Source organism: Clinocottus analis, unplaced genomic scaffold (genome assembly GCF_023055335.1).
Source record: "Clinocottus analis isolate CAN_PGR_092001 unplaced genomic scaffold, fCliAna1.0.p SCAF_15, whole genome shotgun sequence".
NCBI classification, from domain to species: domain Eukaryota; kingdom Metazoa; phylum Chordata; class Actinopteri; order Perciformes; family Cottidae; genus Clinocottus; species Clinocottus analis.
The window spans coordinates 15,105,222-15,129,579 of NW_027175876.1; the positions used below are offsets into that span (position 1 = coordinate 15,105,222).

The 24,358-nt window shown below is 41.0% G+C and overlaps 2 protein-coding genes across 4 annotated transcripts in view; one reads left to right on the plus strand and one right to left on the minus strand.

Moving 5' to 3' along the window:
• Positions 1 to 7,385: 7,385 nt before the first annotated feature.
• stxbp6l (syntaxin binding protein 6 (amisyn), like) lies at positions 7,386 to 15,649 on the plus strand. 3 transcript variants are annotated; one of them, XM_068577335.1, is made up of 8 exons: positions 7,386 to 7,591; positions 7,960 to 8,121; positions 10,795 to 10,925; positions 11,014 to 11,157; positions 11,254 to 11,323; positions 11,412 to 11,510; positions 14,395 to 14,552; positions 14,669 to 15,649. In XM_068577335.1, the coding sequence occupies exons 2-8, from the start codon at positions 7,974 to 7,976 to the stop codon at positions 14,690 to 14,692; spliced, it is 774 nt and encodes a 257-aa protein (XP_068433436.1). In that variant the 5' UTR covers positions 7,386 to 7,591; positions 7,960 to 7,973; the 3' UTR covers positions 14,693 to 15,649. The 3 variants fall into 3 exon arrangements, with proteins under 3 accessions (XP_068433436.1, XP_068433434.1, XP_068433435.1); XM_068577333.1 differs by having other exon boundaries at positions 11,014 to 11,323; XM_068577334.1 differs by lacking the exon at positions 7,386 to 7,591 and having other exon boundaries at positions 7,941 to 8,121; positions 11,014 to 11,323.
• Positions 15,650 to 19,936: 4,287 nt separating this feature from the next.
• ddhd1b (DDHD domain containing 1b) overlaps positions 19,937 to 24,358 on the minus strand; it is a 22,537-nt gene continuing 18,115 nt past the window's right edge. The window contains exon 13 of the mRNA XM_068577154.1: positions 19,937 to 22,944. Coding sequence (XP_068433255.1) covers positions 22,760 to 22,944 — 185 coding nt within the window. The 3' untranslated portion in view covers positions 19,937 to 22,759. The remainder of the gene's footprint in view (positions 22,945 to 24,358) is intronic.

Sequence of the window (24,358 nt, forward strand, 5' to 3'; positions counted from 1 at the left end):
TTAATTGAACATTTAGTACACATAATAAAAAAGTAGCAAAGCCCTTGTAATAGCCCTTGTATCTACACTGTCTTGTAAACTCACTATAAAGTGCTGCATAACAATACAAACGGTACAAAAGTCTAAAGACATAATTTAAATCAGTGATTCTCACGATCACCCCCCCCCCCTCCCGAAAAAAAATGTGTAAGAAAAAAATCCTGTGCTTTTATTTTGAAGGTAAGTGCCATCCATTCACACTCCTTAATGCTGTGTTCACACCAAGCTTTACGTGAGTTTACTTGTTGGTCTATTTGTGATCCAATTCAATTTATTGGAAGCACTTCATAATAAGTGCACACTATTTAGCATTAGTAAAGCATTGATGAACCATGAACTAATCATTTATAAAGCATTAATCCAACATGAATACTCATTAGTAACTCATCCATAAACACAGTTATAAATGATTATTTCTTGATTAATAAGCTTGGGTTTCATACTTTATAAATGATTGATTCCCCATTTGTAAATGAATTATTCGGGACTTATACATGATTAATAAGAACATTTGTAAAGTGTTAGTAAATGCTTAAAAGATGCTGCAATTCATGATTAATTCAGGTAGTTTCTACTGATTAATCCACTTGTTACTACTAGTTAGTTAAGCATTAGTTAATCATGTTCTGTGACCTAATCTAAAGTGTAGACTATTCATGCTTTACAAAGCATTAATAAATGTCATGATGAATTTTCCAGTTACTACTCAATACTTCACTAGTTACTACTAGTTAGTTGAGCAATAGTTAAGCATGTTCTGTGACCTAATCTAAAGTGTAGACTATTTATGCTTTACAAAGCAATAACACACTACTACTCATCAATTCACTGGTTACTACTAGTGAGTTAAGCATTAGTTAAGCATGTTCTGAAGTAATGACTAACAAGGAAAATAGTCACAACACAAAGTGATGAAGAATATATCAATAATTATTGCAAGATGCAAACAATGTACTTGTAAGAAGATACTTCTCAGCCATTCCAAACAGATTGTCCTTCAGGAGAACATGCTTGGACATAGAACATTTATAAATGTACAACTGTACTGTTAATATTAAAATGACATTACAATTCTGCAATCGCATACACAAGTGAAAACAAGGCTGTAAAAATCAAAAGTGCCAACAATGAATCATAGAAAAGTGCAAAAATATAGAACTATTTCACAGTATTAGAATTGTTTGAAACCTTTGACAGTACCATTGCTGACCAAGGCCAGGTTTGGTTATCTATATAACTATAACTTCAAAACTGATATAAAAACCTTTCTGTTTTTTTGGTCAGCTCTTCTAAATCACAGTTTCTTTTTCTCATCAATATTGAAGAGCAAATGTTTTTATTGCAAATGTTGAAGCGCAGGCGACAGAGAAGACGTTTGCGCAAAAACTGCCGGAAATTACGTTCTGAGCAGACCAATCACAGCACTTGCAGTCTGCGTCAACATGACGCGTAGTTAGAATTTTTGGGAGGTGCATGTCAGGCTACAGCGTAGGGGTGTGCGTTGACGATGTAGCTACGGCGTCGACCTGATGCAGAAGCATGAACTAGGCTTTAGACGTAGTATCAGAGGAAGATTCCATCGAGCTGCACAGGAGGAATTTGAAGAGTGGACTGCCTGGATGGAACCTTTGTCGTCTTTTTTAAGAGCTGTCAAACAGAATAAATACAAACATAAGGCTTACAGCACAATGCCCAAATAAACACATTAGTGCTTGAATACCCAACTAAAGTCCAGAGATACACTTATATAATAAGACCCAACTGTGTGTTGTGAGACTCACCCAATGAGAACTTTTCTTTCAGATAGTCCCTCTTCTTTGTTAGCTCATCAATCTTCTCCTTTTGCCACTCTGTCCTTAGTTTCCACACCTCCAATGCATGTTGGTTTTTTTGCGATTCCAGCTGTGCAGTAGGGGCTATGGACACACGTAATAGAAAGTAATTGTTTATCATTTAATAAGTCTAGAACGTTCTATTATCCTATTTTTTTTAGGTTTTGTGCATGTTATAGCTCTTAACCACTCCACTCATATAAATAGATAAATGGCCATATAGCAGATGGTCTTGCACTTTGACTGATGATTTTAAATGTTTTATTCATTTCAAAAGCAACATAAGAATTGTGTAAACGATAATTGTTAGCTTACTCCTCTAGCATTAAAAGCAGACATACATAGCAAACATATTTATCTAATTTGTAATCAAAATTGACAGTAGCTATAGCTTTAGACATTAAACAGCGACTTCCGTTAAAATAAGGTGAATTGAGTGCCGTTGTCGGAAATAAGTTTGTGCGGGCAGCCATGGACGGAGAAGTGCCTTTTTAGTTTTGTAATTACAGTGTTGGCTGTTAGGTAACGAAGTAGGTCGATCTCAAACCAACCTGAATAGGAATCAACTATAACTAAATAGTGTTGGCCATTCCACTCAAATATGTCGGTTGCGACTGTTGACCACGCTAGGTCAGACACTTGGTGTAGCTTGAGTGGCTCCTTTTGTTGGTGAGGTTTTGTACTGTTGCACACCGGACATGTAGTTGTTTCTTTTTCGATGTCCTCAGTGATTGTGGGGCAGAACACTATGCCACGCGCTCTGCGTTTAGTGGATTCTGAGCCTGGGTGGCCTCTGTGGAGAATGGTGATGTAGTCCTTTTGCAAAGACTTGGGAATGACTGTCTTTGGGCCTTTCATAACGACACCATCTTCAACTGCCAGTTCATCTCTGTAGGGGAAATACTGGCGGATATCTGGAGGTAACCGAGCTTGTTTAGAAGGCCAGCCCTTTGATATGACACCGCTCAGTTTCTGTAGAACTGGATCTGAAGCAGTGTGTTCCCTCAATTCAGTCAGCCTGGAGGATGAGATGTGTTGGACTGACATGATCTCACAGTCACCTGTCTCATTGTGCTGCTCTGTTGTTGTTCTGTGGGCACATGACAGGGTATCAGCGATGTACATCTGTGAGCCTTTTCTGTAGACGATGTTGAAGTTGTACTTTTGCAGCCTCAGCATCAGGCGTTGCAACCTGGCTGGAGTCGAGTGTATGGGCTTGTTGAGTATTGTGACTAATGGCTGATGATCAGTCTCAATCTGGATCTGCTTCCCATAGATGTAATCATTCAACTTGGAACATGCAAAAACAACTGCTAACAGTTCCTTTTCAATTTGCGCGTAGCGCATCTCTGTCTGTGTCAATGTCCGGGACGAGTAGGCAATCAGAGCATCTTCCTGAAGACATGCTGCTCCGAGTCCATACTGTGAGGCATCACAGGTGAGTGTGATGGGTTTTTTGACATTGTAGTAGCGCAGAGTGGGTGGACTGGACAGGTACTGTTTCAAAGCATCAAATGCCTCTTGGTGATGTTTCAGCCAGCACCACTGAATGTCTTTGCATGTAAGCTAAGGGGCTGAGATCTCGCTGAAGTTAGGAATGAATTTTCCTAAATAGTTGATCATCCCTAAGAAACGCTGTAGGGCTGTGACGTTTTCCGGTATGGGCATTTCACTGATTGCCTTTGTCTTTGTAGGGTCTGGCTTTAATCCTTCACTTGTGAACACATGTCCAACATAACCGACTTCTTTCAGTCTAAATTTGCACTTTGAGGGGTTGAACTTAAGGTTCACTTTCCTTGCACAATCCAGCACTTTTCTGAGGTTTTGATCATGCTCTTTGTCATCTTTTCCGCCGATGATTATGTCGTCCACAATGACAGCGCAGGGGTTTCCAGCAAATATCTGCTACATCGCGCGCTGTAACACCTCACTGGCTGAGTTGATTCCGTATGGCATTCTCAGAAAGCGGAATCTGCCAAATGGAGAGCTGAAAGTCGTTAACATGGATGACTTGTGATCAAGTGAGATCTGCCAGAATGAGCATTTTGCGTCGACGACAGAGAAGACTGTGGAATTGGGCATTTGTGCAGCTACTTCCTCTACGGTACGCATAGGATGGTGTGGACGTTTCAGGGCTTTATTTAGATCCCTTGGATCAATGCACAGTCTGATGTCATCTGAGTTTTTCTTGTGAGTGGCGACCATAGACGAAACCCATTCAGTGGGATCTGTGACAGGGGTGATCACACCTAAGTTGACCATCCGGGTCAGTTCTGCTTTGACCTTATCTTGCATTGGCACTGGTATTTTGCGTGCAGGTTTTACCATGGGATGGACCTCCAGGTCTAGCTTCATGGAATACGTGACCAGAAGCTTGCCAAGTTCATCTTTAAAGAGGTCCGCATACTCCGTAAACATCTAGCGTGAGAAACTTGTTTCCTCGCTGATGCCTATCCGATGAACTTCTTTATTCAAGGTGATTAAGCTTAAACGGAGACAGTCTGGTAGGCCAAGAAGAGGTTGTACGTTTCGTTTTACTATGTAGAATTGCAAGGTGTACGTTCCGCCTGCAGAGTGGCACAAAAGTAGGGCTATTCCAGCTGTGTGGATTTCCTCACCCCCATAAGCTACCAGTTTAGTACCCTGTGATGACTGGAGTTTTTTATGTTGTCTCACTTGTGCAAAAAGATCAGCTGCCATGACCTTACATTTAGCGCCAGTATCGACTTTGAGTTCTACAGGTTTTCCATTAATGTGCACAGTGGAGAATATGTCACTCCTCTGCATCAGATGGGAGTCGACAGCATCAACAGTTCCACTTGCCACACTAACTCCATCCACAAAGTACAGTTCTTCATCACTGCTAGAGGCCTGCACAGTTTCAACCTGATTGACATATCTCTTTTTGTAGCCTTGTGTCTGTGATGATTTACAGCATTTCTGGAAATGGTTCCATTTTTCACACTTGTGACATTGCTGACCATAAGAAGGGCATTTCTCTCTTCTGGCCTCATGCTTGTTTCCACAATTGTTGCAGTTAAATGTCGAAGCGTAACGCTGGTCTGTATGTGGTTGTGATGCACGCTGCTCCATGCCTGATTTTAGCTTCTGTGGCTGTCTTTTTTTGACTGTGTGTTGTAAATTGTCCACTTTAGCAAGTGTTTGCTTTGGAGCTGCAAGGGCTTTTGTGTGTTGCTCGGTCTGTTATATGAACAGATTTGGCATACTTCAATGGCTTTGGTTAAAGTTAGCTCATTGTCACGCAGAAGTTGCTTTCTCATGCTATCATTCATTATGCCACACACCACTCTGTCTCTGATTAACTCGTCTTTGAGTTCACCAAATCTGCAGTTTTTTAGCTTTGATTTTCAGGTCACTCACATACGCCTCCACTGTTTCATCTGGTCGTTGGTTTCTTGTATTAAACTTATGCTTTTCCATTGTTGTGTTTGTTTGAGGGCTGCATAGTTGGCGGAATTTTTGTTTGAGACATTCAGGATCTTCTCTCGATTCTGCTGCGGTCACTAAACGGCTGTTGTCTCCCTCCCCCGCATGAACAGCGGGTGCATAGACGAAAGCACGTTCTCGTTCAACAGCTTCCGAACCAGCTAAGTTTAAAAGTATGAAAGCTCGAGTTCGAGCATCCTTATTGGAGTGAGCAGCTGCAATGAATATTTCATATTCTTGCTCGAATACACGCCATCCTTCAGCTATGTTTCCATCAAATATCAGTTGTTCTGGTCTACGGAATCCTTCAGCCATGGTCGTTGTTGTCGGAAGTTAGCCTTTGCTACGTTAGACGTGCAGCGCTAGCTGGCTGTTTGCTACGTCCTCAAAGCGCTGAGAAAAGTACGTCTTACCACGTCGTAGGCAGGTATTCCATTCACGACCAAACCTCAACTTCTGACACCATGTTGAAAGACGAGTGACACAATTCCGGACTCCGTATAATTATGTTCTTTACTCGGGAACTTGAGAAGACATTACAGGCAACGTGGATCATGCTCGTCATTCATATTCATTCTGCCTATACGCATGCGCCGTGTCTAGTTATCGGAATTCAATCTGAACATTACTTGAACAAGATGAACATAGACGTATGTTCTACACTTCTTAAGTCCTTAAGAACGATTGAATCTGGGAAATGCAGCCAATATGTGTAATTTAATTTGCATTTAAGACAAATTAGATGTATCTTGGTATGTTTGCACACATCTATCTACCCCTTCAGTGGAGGAATGTGAAAACACCGTACAAACTTTGCACAGATCAGTCAGTCAGTATTAAGAAGTTTAGACATTTTAGAGGACCACATTTTTTTTGGGGGGATCTTTTTTCTGGGATAACCATCAGAGGCCGGTTTTTTAAAAGTAATATGATCGGATTACGGCTTGCATCAAATCTTGAAAATGGGTTTTTCAAAAGAAAAAAAAGATTCATAAATTGGATTTGATCACGTAATCCAATCTTGTTGTTGATCCGTATCAAACCTTGAGTTTGGGTTTTTCAAAACTTAATGGTATGATTGGGATCATTTTGATCCCAAAAATCAGGATTAAACTGATCCCAGCATGAGGGTGGATTCATGGTGGTTATCAGTAATAAAACTAGGTAACTAAAATTGGTTAGTTAAATTTACAACATTTATATCACGCATTTTACAGTATTTATATTTATTCATAAATTTCACTTGTATTTATTCTAAATCTCAGCCCTGTAATTGAGGGAGAAGGTCAATCACAGGTGGAGCCAGAAGGCCTAGTTCCCACAGCACCCCCAGAGAGAGGCTCAAAGAACCCAAAGAAAGATGACTCCTATTCTGCAAAAAGAGACTGAAAGGGCAGAAGTACAGATCCGTCTAGCAGAGGAACAGTTTATTCTTGTCAGTTCAATTCAATAAATCTTTGTTTGAAACCTGTTTGAAACATCCATAATGTATTTGTGAGTGAAGAATGTATTTATTTGTTGTATGTCTCAGATGAGCGGACTGCCTGTTTCCAAGAAATGGACAATGGAGGGGGATATTTTTGTTTGCTGTTCCGTTCAGTCCTATTTTCTGTTTAAATAATCAAGGATTATTAGTTTGATTAGGATCTCCTACCCAGGATTACGTGATCCTGGATAGGAGAAAAAGAGATTTCCAAATCTGAATCAGTTTAATCCAGATTAAAATTTTTGAAAAACCGGCCCCAGGGGTATCAACGATAATCTCTCTTTATCGTTGATGTCCTTGTATCATCAGCTATTTCACTGTGACTGGTACGTCACAGTGAAATATTAATTTTCAGTTTTTTTCCCAATTCCAGCAAGGGAGGTTATGAATAAGATTCCCTTTTTCCTAAATCAGTCTTTATTTAACAACAACATTTTTAAAACTTTTAAAAAAATATATATTTTAGATGAAGACACAAAGGTTAGAGTCAGTTGTGTCACCCATCCCATCCCCACCCACATTGTCAGCCCTGGCTCTGTCTATAAGACAGCCAGTCACTGTTCTCTGATTTCCAGCCTTAAACCACGTGCATGTCAACCTCTTGAAATGGGATGGACTGTGTTTTTTTGCGCCTTCACAGCAAGGCACGCCGCTTGGTGTGCACGGCTATACATGCATGAGGAAATCCTTAGAAACATTTAATAATATAACAGGCTAACTAAAAAGGAAATACGTCTGCAGGCGACTAGAGGCTCCTAATATAGTCAGAAGGAACGGACAAGAACAGGTAGGCTAACCTGTTGGTCAAATTTTATTGAGTATATCACTTGTTTTTCATTTAAACTAAACTACTGATCAAAACCTTGACTTGTGTCTTACTGCGATACTGTGAAAACTACAGCCAGAGATGAATTGGTGTTTGTGCTTGAAAAATAATTAGTTCTTGAATTGACAGATCTTATCAGCACTTTTATACATTTTTAAATGAATTTGTATGTATATCATATTCTTCATGTATGTATGTGCTGATGTATTTGCATATAAAATGAGAAATAAATTCAATAGACAAACTAAATAAAGTCATTGTACCAAATGCAAAAAGCATCTTCATCAGAGAGACTTATTGGCAGACACAGAATGTCCATACCTGTGCAGGTCTCAGGATTGCAATGAACATTCAGTCTGCTATCAACAAAGAAGTCTTCATCCCTCATGATGAGCGGATGTTGGTGGCTGTGGAGGTGCGTAGAAGGAAGAGAAGGTCTTTCCTGCCTACTGGAGCAAAAGGAGACTACGCCACATTCATCTGTGTTACAGGTTCAATTTGACTTTACATTCTTCATTTTGTGAAAATTAGCTAATCATTGATAGTCTGTACATTCTGTTTGTTATTTACTAATACTAATAATACTAATTAATTACAGTTCCAGTTGTAAATTTACATATTAAGATCAAATTATATGTTTTCAAGCCGATGGTTAATTTCTCATGGATTTAAAAGAGAAGATGTCAGTGTTTCGAAATACAGGAACCTTTTTTTGGTAAAATTATGATCATATACATTTTTTAAATAAAGTAATTTTTACACAACATGGATTGTTTAAGAATATCAAGTCAATGTCTGATCATTTATGGGGATTCTTGTTGGAGTAGCTTTGTTACAGATTGAATTTTAGGGTTATGTTTTTTAGTTATCACTCATGGGTTGCGTAAGGAGTTTATATTGAAAGTACACATATTTCTGTATTCAATTCAGTTTATTTTTTATAGCTCATAATCACAAATTACATTTTTTTTCTTTTACAATCTGTACACATACAACATCCCTGTCCCAGAACCACTTCAGAGGAAGAAAAACTCAAGTAGAAAAAAACCTTTTCACAGGGAAAAGGAAGACACCTTCAGGAGAGCAACACACAATGATGCCTCTCCCCCGATTGGACAGAAGCAATATATGTCACGTGTGTAGAATTAATAACTTAACAGACTTACAGCACATTCAATGCATATGACAGAAATTATTCATATCATGAGTAGTAGGTATGGACCACACACGATCCAGATAACCACGATTCATGTCAGCAGTAGGGGATGGAAGGGAGGGGCATTAGCTTGGCCGTCATGGCAGTTGGCAGTACCGGCTCCAGACATAGCCACGATCCATGGAAACTTGAGGCGAGAAAGCACAGAGGCTCCAGAGAAGAAATAGAGTTAGTAATGTGTATTGAAGATACATTAATTCACCAGAAAGAGAAAAGGAGAGAGGAGCACAGTGTATCATAAGATGTCCTCTAGCAGTCTCGGCCTATAGCAGCATATCTAGGGGCTGGACGAGGGCAAACCTGAGCCAGCTCTAACTATAAGCGCGTTCAAAGAAAGTCTTATGTCTACTCTTAAATGAGGTGACAGTGTCTGCCCCATGGACTGAAAGTGAAAGCTGGTTCCACAGAACTTGACAAGACTCAAGGAACCACACGTAGCCCTGCATTCAGTGAGGGCAGCTCTCTTGTGGTGTAAATATGGCACTTTAAGCTCCTTAAGATATAATAATGCATCACTAATTAAAGCTTTTATGATGATCCAGCATTCTCAACAGTGCTTCAAAATCACTACAGAACAAAGTTGCATGATGACCAGCACATACTCAACATTTGGGGTAAAGAGGCTATTTGTGCAGCCAATTAGTCCAGTTGTTTCTTTTTGGGAGGCTGTGGCTCATCGATAGTGGCTGTGGCTCAGGGTTGTCGAGGCGAATGCAGAGTTGTCGAAAGTAATAGTCAGCTTGTGGGTGGGATAGCCTTTTCCTGGAAGGAAAATTAGTTCAGTCTTGTAAAGGGTTCATTTTTAGTTAGCTATGCTTATGACACCCAACTGATCCTCTCTTTTCCCCAATCGGAAACACAGGTAGCAGCACACAGTCAGTCAGGCAGAGATTCGTGCTGCTACCTGTGTTTCCGATTGGGGAAAAGAGAGGATCAGTTGGGTGACATAAGCATAGCTACGGTAGGAAAAGCCATGCGAGTGAATGACAAGAGTTGGTGTATAAAGAAATGAGGAGGGGACTGAGGACTGAGCCTTGAGACACACCAGTAGTGAGAGGACAACATTCAGACACAGATCCTCTCCAAGTTATCCGTTAAGTGCAGTCGTTGAGGTAGGATTAGAAGAGGGAGAGCCCAGAGCCTGAGATACCCAGTCCCTGGAGGGACTTTAATCTGTGCTTAAAACTGTTTTAGATTTGGAGTGATTGCAGATTGCAGTTCTCTGGTTGATTAAGAGCATAAGTCTACGGAACATTTATTCAGGATTTTTTTCTCCCATTTTTGCATTAATTTTTGTATTATATACCGCCTAGTTATACTAATATGTAGGAAAACACAGACCCCATAACCCCCCCCCCCACCCCTCCTCCACCCCATCCTGCCCCCCGACCCCTTCCTATGTCTTAAAATTCTTGCACGTTCGATAAAGTTATGTTATTTATATTTAGTTAAAACCCCAAACACAATATCAGGTTTAAGGGGTAAGTAACATAATGGGGAGCTTCACTGATAAAAGCGGCTGGCGATAAAGATTCAGTAAAGTCAATGCAGTTAGAAAATTCTACTCTCTAGCACTACTGCACCGCTACAGCTTTCCCTAACACCCCAACCTCCTGTTTTGGATTGCTGCTTTTGGTATTGTTGGCTTGCAAAAAAAATATGTTCAAGTATGTGCTGCTGCTTGGATTCCTTGAGAGCTCCCTCAAAAAGCAAAGCGTTCCTCTACTAACTGTATAACTGTATACAAAGTGTTAGTTACTTAACACAAGTTTTGACTTAATTGACTGAAATTATAACCTATCAAGGCCAAAAAGCTTAATGCCAAGATTTTTTCAGTATTGCATTCCCACTGTCTTCTGTGCAGCTATGATGTAAACTTGTTATTTTTATTTTACAATTATGAAGACTTTCTATATGGATATCATATTTGTATATATGATTTATCTAGTGACCAACACAAGACCACATCAGCTCCTCATTATAAAAGTGAAGCAGTTTGGTGGCTCCTCCTCCTTCACCAGAAGGTCTCAGTGGACAGTGGAGCAGCTCCGACAGGTCAACGGCATTAACCCCAAAAAGGTCAGCAGTATGTGGACATTCTGTTCTTACCATTATTGGTCTATCAACATATCGACTTTGATCTACTGCTTATTTCCTGCTCTTCCAGGACAGCCCGGAGTTTGATCTAGTGTTTGACAATGCTGTGGACCAGTGGGTAGCCAGCTCATCAGCAGAGAAGTGTATCTTTGTCCAAATCCTGTACCATGCCTGTCAGACCTACTGGGAGGGGAAAACAGGAAGTCAGGGCGAGGTTAGCCACCACGGGAGAGCAAGTCAGTGTGCCAGCCGCAAGTTCGTAGCAAGTCCCTCTGACTCTTCACTAGTTTCTTCATCCAAAACCCTGCAGGCTCGACGGAAGAGCTACATTCCTCCACGACAAACAGAGTTTATCAACTGCCAATCCAAACTAACGGGAGGTAGTGTCCCTTGTATATTGAGGTTCATGATACTCTGTAAATCATTTAGTGCATATGTGAATGAGCTCGTTTTAATTTGTTCTTTTAGATGCCTGCACCATGAATCTGGTCATCTACCGCTGCAAAGCCTTCTTGAATCGTATGAAGAATACGATGTTTGGAAACCAAAGTCGATCACGTGCTCTAGGTAAGGCAGTGATGAAATGGGGTGCTTAAGTCATGCATTTATTGATCATGTAGGTTTATTAGTTATGGTCAATACTTTAAAAACAGCCGTATACAGTGATGTCTTCTTGTGCTCTGGCTGAGCTATATCGAGTCTGAGAAAATCGGAATCATAAACACCTTTAATGGCCCAGTACATGTGCCCATACAAGAATTTGACTCTTGCATCTATCTTGATGTACATAAAAATAGAAATATCAGGTAGGTACAAGGACAACAAAGCTGGACAGATAAATGTAAAGAATACTAGACTCAACAGAGTCCCAGGGATGTGTACTTAGCCCACTCCTGTTCACGGTGTATACCCACAACTCCTACCTACTTTGTAGATGACACTACCATCATCGGTCGGATTACAAACAATCAGACTTCAAATGAAGAGGAAATGCACAACTTTTGCAGAGTTGTGCTCAGAAAACAACCAGCTCAGAAAACGTCAGTAAAACCAAGGAGCTGATTGTTGATTTTAGGAAAAAAAAGAGGCAAAGACGCACACCCCTGTCTACATCAATGACGCTGAGTTAGAGCAAGTTAACAGCTTTAGTCCCTGGGAATCAGCAACACAAACAATCTGAAATGGTCATCACACTTCTCCATCCTGGAGAAGAAAACACATAATTGGCTTTTATTTTGGAAACTTTAGTCAAAACTCCCATGCCCTGTTCTTGTCAACAAAGAGAAAATAGAAAGTATCCTGACTGGAAACTGGCATGAACTATTCAGGGTCCAGGACAGTATGGCTCTACAGATTGTCATTAAAACTACCCAGAACATTGTTAGCAGCCATGTACTGAGCATCAGTGAAAGAGGTGAAAAGAGGAGCCTCTGAAGAGCGACAAGGATATTAAAAGACAAAACCCATCCAGGCACAACCTGTTTACCATGTTGCCATCTGAAAAGAGGAACAGAAGTATCAGCTACCGAACCACTGGACTTCAAAACAGCTATGGCTGGAAGACTCCTTAATTCAACCTCCCTATATGTAATTTAGTTCAAACTGACACAAAACTTGAATGCACTGGCAAAAAGGGTGACCACTAACACTGTTCCCACTGAAAATTATGTTTTCTTTACTTTTCAATTAATTGCTTTTAATTGTAATTTATATTAGTTTACATAAACACTCTCCTCCATCCCGGCCCATCTGACAAATCTAAAAACTCATTGCCTCTGAGCTACATCAGTGTATGAATGGGTGAAATATGTCATATAGTGTTAAATAATAAGTGGTCAGAAGATTAAAAACGGACTATACAAGTACAGACCATTTACCATTTACAACTAATAATAGTAGTAGTAGTGGGTGTCAGGCTGGTCCATAAAAAGGGATTTGTGTAGAGACAGCCTTATTTATTAAAATGGATGTTTAGCATAGAGAGAGATTTTGGAGTGCGTAAGCATCTCAAATTCATTAAAAACTGTGCAAATGAGAGGTCAGTGGAGTCAAGGGTCAGAAACAACAAACACGTTTCTTCACAGGAACAGGAAAACTTTGGGGTCCACTTCCTTTTGTCATGGTCATTTAAAATATACAGTTTTAGTGTATTCAGAGTTTCAAAATCTGTCCCAGGTTCCCTCTGTACCTTCACTGTATACCACCATGACTCCTCAGATCATATCATCCCGGACTTGTGTCCTTCTCGCTCATTTTCTCTTCTGTCTTTTTGTCTATTGTCCTCTGTATGACACCTCTTTGCTGGATCAGAAAGGCCTCTCTGTGATGTGGCGGTCAGATGAGAGGACACTTTGTTTATTTCAGGGCGGTTGAGACAATAGTCGGTCTTTAAGAACCCCAGTGCTTTGAGACTGATAGGCAGCGCGGCGCACCATTGAACCCGCTGACGGGGTAGTATAATGGGTGGGAGACGTGCCAGGCTGCAGCAAGGCACCAAGTTACAGTTCAACAGCACCTCATGCTCAACCTCAGTCATGCTGTGACACACAGTGTTGGTGCAATGAATCAGTTTTGCAATGAAGGAAAGATAACTCAAAATAAGGATTTTTTTAATTGTGTAACTTAATTCTAAGTTATACAATAAATTTTAACCCAACAATAAACTAAATTCTAACCCCACAACGCAACAAATAGGCCCTGCAACAGAATACTCCTAGCGCACTCTCCTCGCTCTCTACCCGGACACACACACTAAAACTTGAACAAGACATTTTAGTTACAAGTGAAAAATCTTGGACCCAAACACCCCTGTATTTTGTGTGCTCCGCTGGTTAGCTCGCAGCTGCTGCAATACAATGCTCTCATACAACGATTACAGCTGATAGCAGTATAGCAACTGTCCACCTTACATGGAGCTACACAAATAGAAGGAAGGTTGTAAAGAAATCCACAACTTTTAGCTCCTCCAGCAAGAATCCTCAAGCATCATCCACAAGATGCATTTTAGCAATTGAAATGTCCTTCAAGATGAAGCACTGAGATTGAGTTCCGGGTCACAGAGTTGCACATGAAAATGAAGTTGGGGCCGATTTGCTGCACAAGAAAAACATGACAAATAAAACAAAAACAGTAGTGCATTCCTGTAGTGCATTTTTTTTGTATCAGGAGGAATTCAAACAGCAGCAGCAAAATAATTTTCTGTGCAGATAATATGGCCGACATCTTAACATGAACAATTTGACATTAAGGGAACATTGTCAATGAACTTAATGAACTTTGTTTGATTGTTTGAGCACCAACCACAACGACACAGAATCCACCTCCTTTTGTCCAAACGAAGTCCTGCTCCCACAGATCAAGTGAAGCTTGATCAAAGATGAATTACTCAGACTGCACATGCTAATATATAGCTTTTTAAAAATATGTTTTCTTCTTTTGTGTAAATGAACAGGTCAGCCAGGGCAGGGTGCCACATGGAGCACTATGGGTAATATAGTCCACAGGTTGAATGTGGCTCTAGGACAGCGTGGAGAGAGACTGACTCGTGCTGAGGACACGACTGTGGAACTGATGCACAAAGCACAGCAGTTTGCAGACACTGCTCACAAGGTGACAAACATACAACATATGTTTGTTATATATGTCCTTGATCATTTGTGTAATATCGTTCAGATTTGTATATGGGCTGTATTTATTTATTTTACGTTGTTTTATTGAACATGCAGATCTCCCTGAAGTATTCAAAGTAGAGGCTGTTGGAGGATGAATGGAATTCTTTGGATGTTGAAGATGAATCCTGTCACATGGACACTAACACTGTCTGATGCAGTCCGGGTCCAACATCTGCAGCTGAATACAACTAACTCATGAAAGTACATAACTAGGAATTTAATACTCTGAAAGATGAAGACCACAAGGACAAAGTTCAGTTTGAATGTTTTTCCTGTTGTCAGAAGATTTACCGGTCCATTATGAAAAAAAAGCTTAACATGTTCATTTTAGCTGCAACTATTTACCATTGCTTTTTATATAATTAGTTTTCAAAACCTCTGACTCATTGAAGCCACTGCACACCTTCCTGTGACAGTCATTGAATTAATTTGACCTATCACTCGTTATATTGTATGAATAGATAGGAGCTGTGTGACAAGTAGTAATGGGTGGTGTCTCCACGTGGTTTGGACTTCAATAAATTGCACTAAACGTTTGATTGCACTAAACGTTTGATTTAATGTTACTCATCAAAGAACATAATTATGTGCTCCTAGTGTGTGCTTTTGTGTGTAGTGTGTAATTGCATTATATCTAGGATCATATCAATGAGTCCTGAACACATCATCCAGTCACTTTCTTCTGTTCTGTCTTTTTGGTCTGTGTCTACTGGTCTGTGTCTACTGGTCTGTGTCTTCTGGTCCATGTTTTTAAGTTTCTGTTCAACGTTAGATGTCCTATCAACTTTAGTGTGTAGAAAATCTTCTTCCTATGAACACAGTCACATTCATGCTCAGTGTACGTGAGTGGACGGAGATCGTTTTTTTGTTTAAAACTTAAAATTAAAACGTATTAGTGTGGATGTAGCCTCTGGAAATCGAGGAGAGTAATTCTCATCAACATTTGCTTTTGGCCACAGTTTAATGTATGTAATGTATTAAAAATTCAAATGTTCCCACTCTCTTTAAACCAATTAAACATTCCTGTATAATTAAGTTGGGCTGTGCTTTATTTTTTTATACTCATCATCAAAGATATCAGTGTTCAGCTTTGCTCGATTCAGTACCATAGCAGTTAACAGTTATATGATTTTACATACAGCCTTTACATACATGCTTTTAGAGCCATGGCGGACCGTGCGTTTTCTACCTGGGCCTTCTGTACCATCATACTACAGCTAAAAAACCTAATTCAGCAACAATATGACCCCGCAGCTACAGAAAATTATTTGTTTTGTGTAAACACCTTATACTCACATAACACAGCAACATTTGAGAAGTCAAATAAAATTTTACATCTATATATGTGTATATATATATATGTGTGTGTGTATATATATATGTATATGTATGTATATATATGTATATATATATATGTATATGTATGTATATGTATGTAGATGTATGTCTATGTATGTATGTGTATGTAAATGTATGTATATATATATGTATGTATGTATATATATATGTATGTATATATATGTATGTATCTATGTATATGTATATATATGTGTATATATGTATATATATGTGTATATATATGTATATATGTATGTGTATGTATGTATGTATGTGTATATGTATATATATGTATATATATATATATATGTGTATATATGTATATATATATGTGTATATATGTATATATATGTGTATGTATATATATATATATATATATATATATATATATATATGTGTATATGTATATATGTATATGTGTATCCGCTCTGCGACGCGGCTGAACTCCCGTCAAGCTAGGTGGGCTCTGTTTTTTAATTGTTTTGAGTTTGCCCTCTCGTACAGACCTGGCTTCAAGAACATAAAGCCTGATGCCCTGTCTCGTCAATTCCAGCCTGAAGGCTCCTCTGCTCACCCTCCTGGCATCCTCCCTTTGGAGTGTGTTATTGGTGCAGTGTCCTGGCAGGTGGAACACAAGGTAAAGCGCTCCCATGCGGAATACACAGCTCCCAGTGCTTGTCCCGATAACCACCTATTTGTCCCAGACAGTCTCTGCTCCCAGGTCCTCCAGTGGGGTCATTCCTCCCGTCTGGCGTGCCATCCAGGAGTCAGACGCACCCTGGCACTACTCAAACAGCGCGTCTGGCGGTCTTCCATGGCAGACAACACCAAGGGATTCATTAGTGCTTCCCAAGTCTGCGCTCAGCACAAAAGCCCCCGCTAAGCACCCTCTGGTCTCCTTCACCCTCTGCCAATTCCTCATCGCCCCTGGTCGCACATCGCACTGGATTTCGTAACCGGCCTACCCAAGTCCAACGGTAACACAGTCATTCTCACGGCCATTGATTGATTCTCCAAGTCTGCTCGGCTCATTCCACTAACCAAATTACTAACCAAGGAAACTGCTCAGATTATGTTACAGGAGGTGTTCTGCCTGCACGGTCTGCCCACGGATGTGGTCTCCGACCGCGGTCCACAGTTCACCTCACACTTTTGGACTGAGTTTTGCAGGCTACTGGGGACCACGGTCAGCCTGTCATCAGGATTCCATCCGCAAACGAATGGACAGGCGGAACGTATGAACCAAAAGATGGAGACCGCATTACGATGTCTCTCATCCCGTAACACGCAAACCTCGTCCACACAACTCCTGTGGGTTGAGTATGCTCACAACACCCTTCCAAGTTCAGCCACTGGGCTCTCCCCTTTCCAGTGTGCCCGTGGATACCAGCCTCCACTCTTCCCGGCGCAGGAACCAGAATCCAGTGTACCATTTGTGCAGCGGTGCTGACGCATTTGGAGGCAGGCCCGCTCCACGATAGTGCGCACCTCCGAGCGCTACCAACGGTCAGCCAACAAACATCGTCTCCCCGCGCCTCAGTACGCTCCAGGACAACGGGTCTGGCTGTCGACTCGGGACCGTCCCCTCAGAGTGGAGTCCAAGAAGTTGGCTCCCCGTTATGTGGGTCCGTTCCCTGTTTCACGGGTCATTAACCCTGCAGCCATCCAGCTGCGTTTACCACTGGCCATGCGAGTCCATCCCGCATTCCACGTCTCCAGGGTTAAACCTGTCCGAGAAAGCCCGCTTCAGCCCTCCCCAGAACCCCACCAACCCCCCGGCTCATCGACAGGGGCCCTGTCTACACAGTCCGTCGCCTGCTCAAATCTGGGCGACAGGGACTTAAATACCTCGTTGATTGGGAGGGGTATGGTCCGGAGGAGCGCCAATGGATCCCTACCCGCAACATCATGGATCCTTCCTTGATCACGGCCTTCCACAGGGCTCATCCAGACCAGCCAAGGGGGATGTCGGGAGCCGTCTCCAGAGGGGGAGGTTCTGTCACGGATTCCCGTTCATGTTAACTGCTTTCAACCTGTCTGTTAATTCTAACCACTCTCCTGTCATTCCAGATCTTGCCACTCACCCCTAATTACCCCTCATCACGCCCTTCTCACCTGCAGCCCGTCCCTCATTAGCTAACTATTTAGGTCCCCTCACTTGCACTTGTCCTCTGCCAGATTGTCTTGTCCATTGTGCCAAACTCTCCAGCGTATCCCAGTACTGTTTCCTTAGTGTTCTGACCCCGTTTTTGCCTGTCGTGACTACTTGGATTTTGTCTGCCTTTGATTGATCTCCTGGTTTTGACCCTTGCCTGAATACGACTAAAGAACTTTGCCTGCCACCTGTCTCTGGGTTGTTGCTTTTTAACTCAATTGTCTACTGTGCCTCACAGTTGCTTGGTGTATACATAATCCAATCGCCGAACCTTGTGAGTAAATGAGATGTTTGGTCTCAGACATTTAAGATGATTGAAAGCAAATGAAGGTGTTGATCAAATGTTATAAAATCCATCCATCATTTTCCGCCGCTTATCCGGGGTCGGGTCGCGGTGGCAGCACACCCAGCAGACCGACACAGGCTTCCCTCACATGCAACATTTTCCAGCTCGTTCTGGGGGACCCCGGACGTTCCCAAGCCAGCCGGGAGATATAATCCCTCCAGCGTGTCCTGGGTCTTCCCCAGGGCATCTTCCCAGTTGGACGTGCCTGGAAAACCTCTAATGGGAGGCGTCCAGGAGGCATCCGGATTAGATGCCCGAACCACCTCAGCTGACTCCTTTCGATACGAAGGAGTAGCGGCTCGACTCCAAGCTCCCTCCTGATGTCCGAGCTCCTTAACCTATCTCTAGGGCTGAGCCCGGCCACCCTACAGAGTAAGCTCATTTTGGCCGCTTGTATCCGCAACCTCGTTTTTTCGGCCACGACCCAGAGTTCGTGACCATAGGTGAGGGTTGGAACGTAGACCGACCAGTAAATGGAGAGCTTCGCCTTCCGACTCAGCTCCCACTTCACCAAGACGGACCGGTACAGCGCCTGTTTTACTGCTGCACCGATCCGCCTGTCGATCTCCCACTCCACCTTACCCTCACTCGTGAACAAGACCCCGAGGTACTTGAACTCCTTCGCTTGGGGAAGGCATGTTGTCCCGACCTGGAGGGAGCAATCCACCGGTTTCTGGCAGAGAACCACGGCCTCGGATTTGGAGGCGCTAACTCGTATCCCTGCCGCTTCACACTCGGCTGCAAAACGCCCCAGCGAATGCTGGAGGTCATGGTCCGAGGAAGCAAACAGGACCACATCATCTGCAAACAGCAGAGAAGCAATCCTGAGGCCCCTGAACCGGATTTCCTCCGCCCCCCGGCTGCGCCTAGAAATCCTGTCCATGAAAGTCACGAACAGGACTGGTGATAAAGGGCAGCCCTGGCGGAGGATCATCAGCCAGACGTTCCCAGTTCACCCTCACAACACGTTTGGGCTTGCCAGGTCTTTCCTGCTGTCTCCCCCGCCATCTGATCCAACTCACCACCAGGTGGTGATCAGTTGACAGCTCTGCTCCTCTCTTCACCCGAGTGTCCAAGACATACGGCCGCAGATCAGATGATACAATTACAAAGTCGATCATTGATCTTTGGCCTAAGGCAAGGGTGTCCAAAGTCCGGCCCGCGGGCCAATCAGAGCCCGCGGCCGGATTTCATACGGCCCGCAGCTTCGATTTTATAATGTATTATTTATGGCCCGCCAGCTTTGTCAGAAATAAATCATGAAACGTAAAAGATGTAATTCCTTCTTTCACCACACGGTGGCCTCACCAGTCTAATGTCATATAAACAACTACTTTGAAAAGTAAGTAAAAACACATACAAGCTTATACAATCAAAACTCAGTTGGCAAAATGAAAATGTTCTTAATGTAAACAAACACTAAAAAATAATTTGGAATTAGTTTTTGCTTTTTTCAAAACTTTTATTTGCACTGTTTGACCCTGGTCTGAAAAATGTGATCATTTTGTGAGCTGCTTTAATACAAAGAACAAAAAAAAAAGCCAAATTCTGGCATCATCTGGCATGAAGTACAAGAAGAGGTCTCTTGGCATCTCACAAATATTTGGCTACCATTTTAATTAAGTAAATGTCAGGTTATGCCCTTTATTCCTTACAGAAATTATGTCAATGTAAACATAATGACAAATAGTTGACAAATAGGTTATTACAGTAGAGTTAAAGCAGTATACTGGCCTTGAAGATCCCGTTCTATGAAACTTCTCATGCAGTAGCAGTGCTGCAATGGTCTTGTGTATAAAGATACATCAATGTTGTTATGCCAATCTAACTGCACACTGCAATATGGTGCCAAGAATGAGAGCGTATATCTCATGGTCTGTGCCATCTGTGCACAGTAGGTCAACAGCACATCTCAGCGCTCTTGGTCGCTCTATTTGATTAAGTCGCACCCATATAAACTTCTGTGAAATCACAAAAATCCTTTTATTCATATTTTGCTTGTTTTTCCACTTTCATTCTACATTCTTCAACTTGCTTACATGTGATAACACAGAAATAATACAGTTTCATTCAGTTTTGGCATCAATTCCAGCAAGACAGAATAAAGATGGCTCTGTATCCATGACAGTTTGTTTTCTATACTGAGGGCCTCTCTTTTTCTCTGATGATTCTTAACGACCATCTAAAGGCAACAGGTATCTGTTCCATCTGCAGTCTGTGTCATACCACAATAACACACAACAGAATAGCTGGATACATTTTATATACAAGCATCCGACTGTTGCAAAAAAAAAAAACACACACAAAAATCCCTGTGCACATTTCGTGTCTGTTGTGACTATTATTCTACACAGACAGATGTATTAAAGGGCCAATATATAGGACTTAGTAGCATATAGTGGTGAGGTTGCATCCAACTGGACAATCCAAGTGTGTAAAGAACAAAAACAAGGAAAAAGTCTCCCTTGAGTTTGGTTTGTCCTTTCCGGGCTACCGTAGAAACATGGAGCGCAACATGGTGGATTCTGTAACAAGGACTGGCTCATTCTAAGGTTACAAAAACTAAATAATTCTTAGGTGATTTATATATATTTTTTAAACAGTTTAATTTTGCCAATAAATTTTCCTCAAATAAATTTTCGAGCAGTTTAGAGAGTTCCATAAAATCTTATCTCTCTGCTAATAACTCCCTTATGTCAGTCCTCTCCCTAAAGCCAACAGCCCACGTGTCAGTGTTACAATACAGGTGGATTTGTGGCTGTGATGAGATAGAGATTTTTTGGGTTAAATGTTACAGTGGTGTTTCCGGAAAAACAGAAGAAGCTTACTTATTGCTTAAATCCCAATTTATTTGTGGATCATTACCAGGATCACGTTTCTATGTTTACATTTAAACATGCAGGCAACATTTTTCCTTCCAGATTGTCAGCAATTATTTTTGCAAAAAAACAAAACACAGTGAAAACTAACTGAATTAAACATAATTCAGTGTATTCGCTGTTAAAACAAGACACGTTGCCTAATGGCTCACCATATTTGTTGATCCATCATGTGTAAGAAATCAAATACCAAAAGCAAAACAGACCTGGTTACTTAAGTGCATATAAATACAGACCACTTGAGGCAGCATTGGAATGTTACAAAACGGGTACAATGCATCTTCTTTTGTTACACGTGTAACTACAGAGATTGTGGCTCTGATTGCTGACAAAACACAAGTGAACTAGTTTCCAAACTGTGCCTGAATATATCCTCTGAGACACAGACAAAGCACTGAAGCTGTTCGGCAACTTTTACCTGTTGATAGCCACACGATCCAGAGGTCAAAATCACTAAATGCCACATTCAGGCTTTAAGATTCGATCTCTGTGCTGAGCATTGTGTTGGAAAATAATTTCCTTTAGCCCTCTCTATAATTTGATTTACCATGAACACTTAGGGGTTTCTATGTTCTCATCCGAGGCATAAGATTATGAGAAACACAAGACTAGACCTGGATCAAGCACTGGGGCTTTCTCTATGACACGGACCAATTAGACACAAAGACCTTTGGTAGGATGTCACTGATACAGTCGGACACAGGGCGCTTTGCATGGGAAACAGTCCCAATGAGAGAATACCAGAAAACAGGACAGGCCCAGTATACTGTATTTCCACTCAGTCAGTAGCTCGAGGTTAGAGTGTGTAAACCGGGAGGAATGTAAATGTGAGTAGGTGATTTGTGTGTGCGCTTGCTGTGTTGGGTCAATTAATTTCCATTCACTCAATTATGACATGATAATTTACAGCACATGGAAGTCTCGGACTGAACATTCTGAAACTAAATATTTCAATAAAATTGCAATCATATTAGCCATTTGTGGGAGAAAGATGTATGATCACTTTAAATAAAAAAATACAATACTATAAATATACAGTATTCAAATATAAATACTGTAGTGTTGTGGGGTTCAGTGAATATTACAGCCTTTAGCCCACTAGCAGGGCTTTAGACTTTTAAAAATGTCTTTCAATCAAATCAACTAATAGTAACATATAACAAAGTTGCATTAATCGTTATTTGATCAAACTAAAAGTAAACATGTTTACAAATATTGAGTCTTCCAATATTTCATGTTTCCAAATAATAAATTTAATGATATTTTGTTTTTTTTCACTTATATTTTTTTATCTGAAATAAAATAATTGACAAGCAACTAAAGAAAGAGACTTCATTTTTCATTTTGTCTGTCAGTTTATATTTTAAAAGCCGTGAATAGAAAGTAAAATGGCCCCAGCTATGATGCTCTATGTATCGCTTTGCATGTTATGAGGTCTCTGGGTTGTCTTCTGCAGGTTCAAGAAGCTCTTGTGGTCTGTACATGAAAGTGAGGAGGAACAGCGCTACATCATAAGAGCACCAATAGGCCGTGTGTGAGGTCACTGCTGACCAATAGCGGCTCTCCACCAAGCCCTCCCGCAGCTCAAAGTCGATTCGTCTTTCCAGTTCCACTAGAACAGAGAAAACAACAGTTTAGCAGTGACTTCTGGTAAAAACTTTTTTTGGTCGTGCCATCTAATTAATTTCAGCAAACAGCCCAGTATGATTCAATGCAAAAACACACATTACTACTTTGCAGTTAAATATTTTACATGTATTAACACTTTAACATAAGGACATCTTATTGATAATATTATTATTATATTATTATTATTATTATCAATTGAATTAAGAATCGCTCATGTTCTGAAGAACTGTACATATTCTGAAGAACTCATTTGTGTTCTGAAGAACCATTATGTGTATTAACGTAAAAAAAAATCAAAAAAATATTATGTATTTGTAACCCTCCCTGCAGGTTTATATTACAGAGATGATGTTCGGGTCAATTTGACCTGGCTGTGAAAGTGATGAGGGGTCAGAAGTGTCAAGTTTAAACCACTTCTTTCTTTGAACATGTGAGAGAGAGAGTCTTTCTTACTCCTTCCTACCATGTTTCACCACATTTTTCACACACACACACACACACACACACACACACACACACACACACACACACACACACACACACACACACACACACACACACACACACACACACACACACACACACACACGTTCACAGCCCCATATATAAAGTTGTACACATTTAAAACTTCAAAGAAAAAAATCTGGTGTTTGTTATGGAAACCGTCTCTATCCTGCTTTATGTGTCCATCGCCCCTTGTGAACCACTCCTTCCAGACTAAACAATGCTTATCTTCTCATTGAATACACCTTCATTGGACCGGGAACACTAAAATAAGGGTTTCTTTCATGTCTCTCCTAATATAGTACTATTGGATTTCTAATAGAATGACTGAGGGTAACACACACCTTATTTCATTCCAATCTCTGACGCACGCACACTCTCTTTCTAAGTACCCCACTTGTGCGAGAACTACAGATATTATTTGGACAGGAACCTATTTTTGTCTCGGAAAAACTGCGCCCACACTTAGCAGGGGAGGTGAAACAGACAAAGGGGTTGCATAGGAGTCCTTCCAGCATTACACTCTGCAGATACACACAACTCAGCAGCTTCCTATACACAACATGAGCAACAGAAACTAAAGGATGACGGTCCTGGAGCACATTGTTGATCACGACAATGAAATAGAGGTAGTTAATATCTGAAGATGAAGATCATCTTGAGGTCAAATCAGATTTCTTAACACTATAAATAAACATGTATAAAGTTTACTTTAAATATAAATCTTTACTTGTCCATTACATTTGGCTTGATTTTAAGTGAGCGGGTCAACATGACCCTGAACAGCATAGGTGTCTCATCTCTATTTATCTACACCACCCCATGAAAAATTTCAAAATGCAAATAAAATTTAGGAAAACATACATGTTATGGTAGACAGATACATTTTATGT